The sequence below is a fragment of the Apium graveolens genome, chromosome 7 (genome assembly GCF_009905375.1).
Source record: "Apium graveolens cultivar Ventura chromosome 7, ASM990537v1, whole genome shotgun sequence".
Classification (NCBI taxonomy): Eukaryota; Viridiplantae; Streptophyta; class Magnoliopsida; order Apiales; family Apiaceae; genus Apium; species Apium graveolens.
Genome location: NC_133653.1, coordinates 2,291,796 through 2,294,970, shown reverse-complemented (window position 1 = coordinate 2,294,970; position 3,175 = coordinate 2,291,796). Strand labels below are relative to the sequence as shown.

At 35.2% G+C, this 3,175-nt stretch overlaps 1 protein-coding gene across 1 annotated transcript; it reads right to left on the bottom strand.

Annotated features, from left to right (window-relative positions):
- Window positions 1-1,125: 1,125 nt before the first annotated feature.
- LOC141671648 (receptor-like protein 53) lies at window positions 1,126-2,175 on the bottom strand. Its single transcript, XM_074477934.1, has one exon. It carries the CDS (start codon window positions 2,173-2,175, stop codon window positions 1,126-1,128), a length of 1,050 nt encoding a protein of 349 aa, XP_074334035.1.
- Between the last annotated feature and the right edge of the window lie 1,000 nt (window positions 2,176-3,175).

Below are 3,175 nucleotides of genomic sequence, written 5' to 3'. Positions count from 1 at the left end.
GGTCTGCAATATAAGCACTTTTAGATAATCTAAATAACCTCATCAATTGAGATCGTAATTGTATAAGGAAAATTATCAGTGTAACATATTAATTCGTAGTACATTAGGTAAGAATTGCGTGTTCCAATTGAGTTGATGCAGAGAGGTCATTTATAATAGATGATAGTTTTTCCTTGATGCATGTATACTGGGGTCTGATCCGACCTGCTGGCACTTTGATATTATACATGTACATATTCATACAGACCACAGTACATGGTTAGGTATGAGCTGCTATTTCGATAGAGTTGATACAGATTGCAGGAAGGTGAGTTTAATGAGCTAAAAGTTTAATGACCCAGATTGTCCAGAAGAGTCCGTTTAAGGGGATTATTTTAGATAAATTGTAGTCTGTATACTAATATGCGGACTGCCATAGAAGCTGAACAGTAGAAGATAAAGACTTAGACAATCAAAGAGATGACGGGAATGAGTCTTTGAGGGTAACTTTGAAGGTTGGGATCCAATTTCAAGAAAAGGAAGGAAAATAATGAAAATTTATTTTAAACTTTTTTTTATTTAATTTTACGTACAAAGTGGGGTAGAATAGTTCTCTTGATAATGAAATTATCAGTGTAACATATTAATTCATAGTATATTAGGGAGGAGTTGCTTGTTCCAATTGAGTTGATGCAGAGATGTATACTGGGCTTCGATCCGACCCTGCTTCTCCAAAAGAGTACATGTAAAGGGGTCAGTGTAGATGAATTGTAGTTCGTCTACTAATATGTGGACTCGAATAAAAGCATTTTTAGAGCAGTAGAAACGAAGATGGAGAGTTAAAATACTTGAATATGATTGGAATGCAACTTCGAGAATATGAAAGAATTAATACTTTTGTAAAATATAAAACGTTTAAAGATGTTGATTCCGAAAGGAGTATTTGGCTAATTTGGCTTCCAGCCTGCGAATTAAGAAGATGAGGACTGCCTACAAATTCAATGTAATTTATCAACCAAGTATTTCTAGCGTAGGACTGCCTGCAAATTCAAAGCATTTATCAACCAACTTAGAGTTTCAGTTATACTGTGATTAAAGGAGGCCTTATCATCCTCTCCTAGACATGAAAGGAAATGAATCTTGAGCTTAATCAAGTCCTGTAAGATTAACAGATCCTGGAACCTCAAAACTAGAATGAAAGATACATTCCCGCCACCCGCTTACAGCAATGAAAATTCTAACCATCTCAATATTCACTCCTTTGATCACAAGATCTGTGGAATCACTGTAAAAGGCCGTGTCCGTTTTATACTCCATATATGCAGCCTCTTTTTTGTTCACGCCAACATTCATCATAGCCTTGAAGCTTTGGAAATATATGACTGGCAGTGGACCTGAAAACTCGTTGTACGAAATATCAATGATTCTTAAGCTAGGAAATGGGTGCTTTATCTTGGAACTCTTGTCTATAAGACCATAACACTTGTTTGATTTCAGAACAAGAACTTGGAGATTTGTAAGAGCTTCCAAACACCGCGGGAATGTATCATTTATTTGATTATTTCCAATATCAAGAACTTGTAAAGAATCAAATTCAGCAAAAGATGAAGGAATTGTTCCTTCTAATCTATTGCCATTCAAATTTATAGTTTTCAGATTACGGAAATTTGAAATTGTTGCTGGAATGATCCCCTGAATGTTATTCATCCGCATATCAAACACTGAAAGCCCAAACAACGAAAGATCAAGATCGGTCAAATTTGTCCGACAAATGGGGAGTATACCCCTTATATTGTTATGAGACAAATTTAAAACCTCAAGAGACCTCGAATAACAGATCGAGGTGGGTAATGAGCCATTAAGCTTATTGTACTGGAGATCAAGGTACAGAATATTATTCCAAGGTAGTTGCTCAAGACCACCTGTAAGCCTGTTGTGAGAAATATTCAGATAAGACCCCACTGACCCAATCCAACGAGGAATTTTCCCTTCAATATCATTGTTTGAAAGGTCTACTGAATCCAGTGAGATCTCTGCATCTCTTGGAAAATGGGGGAATTCTTTCATGTTGCAAGATGACAATTCCAACGTAGAAAGTGTAGGAGGGAGTGGGCTTATAGCTGTGCTTCTCACTGACAGACTGTTATGAGAAAGATGAAGATCTTCGAGAGATTCAAGGCACGAAAACATTTTCATGTCCAAATTCGTGAGGGAACTCACCGGAGAGTGAAAAGTCGTTGTGAGAAAGGTTGAGGAAGCGGAGATGAGAGAGTTGGAAGAGAGTGCTGTTAGGAAGAATGGCCCCTTCCAGCAGACTGCAAGTCAAATCCAGCCCAATTACGTGCCTGGTCTTTTCTTCGCAACTAACTCCGTCCCATGTGCAGTGATCCGAACTCACGCTCCATTTCATAAGTACTAATCGTGAAGCTTCGCTTAAAATGGAGCAATGCAATTTTCTGCATCTCAGGACTTAAAGAAGCAACAAGGTGATGTTGCAAGAAAATGAGCATAGCAACGATTGCAGCAAAACTGCTGATCAAATTCCTCATGATGAGCTTTGTTTTAAACTTTTTCTTGGACAGAAAGGTGTGTAAACTTGAGGTGATATTTATAATATTTTTAATTTTGCAATGTTCAAAGTTACCCTTTTTTGTGGGGAATGTTCAATGTTACTTTCAAGGTGCAGTAAACATCCTTTTGTAAATACGTTTTTCCGTACCAAGCACAAATATTTATAACTTTAACTTGTTTTGATTGAATTTCATTTATTAACAGTGACCTCCTGTATTTACAACAATTAGACAAATCAGAATGTTCTAAATTTATGTATTTTAGTGCTTAGCATGTGCCCATGAGCACACAATAAACAAACCCTTGTAAATATTATACATACTCTAACATATATAAACATTATATCTAACCATATATTTTTTAATTCTTTTTCTTGAACTAAAATTTAATATATATATATATATTTTATAAAAAAATTGTAAAGCTATTTATTTCATTAACCTTAAAATACACTTAAAAAGTTAAAGAATGAGGAGGAAGGAGTACGAATTTTCCACTAAATTTAGATACCTCAAAAAATAGAACCTACAAGGAGAGAAATATCTTGTATTATTTGCTTCACCAATTTTCAAGAGAAAACATATTTGTTTAATTATTTTGTGATATTAAAATCTTAAAAGTGAAA

What these genes read in the sequence shown, in the direction of transcription:
- LOC141671648 (XM_074477934.1), bottom strand. Translation starts at nt 2,175, where the DNA reads ATGAAAATGTTTTCGTGCCTTGAATCTCTCGAAGATCTTCATCTTTCT.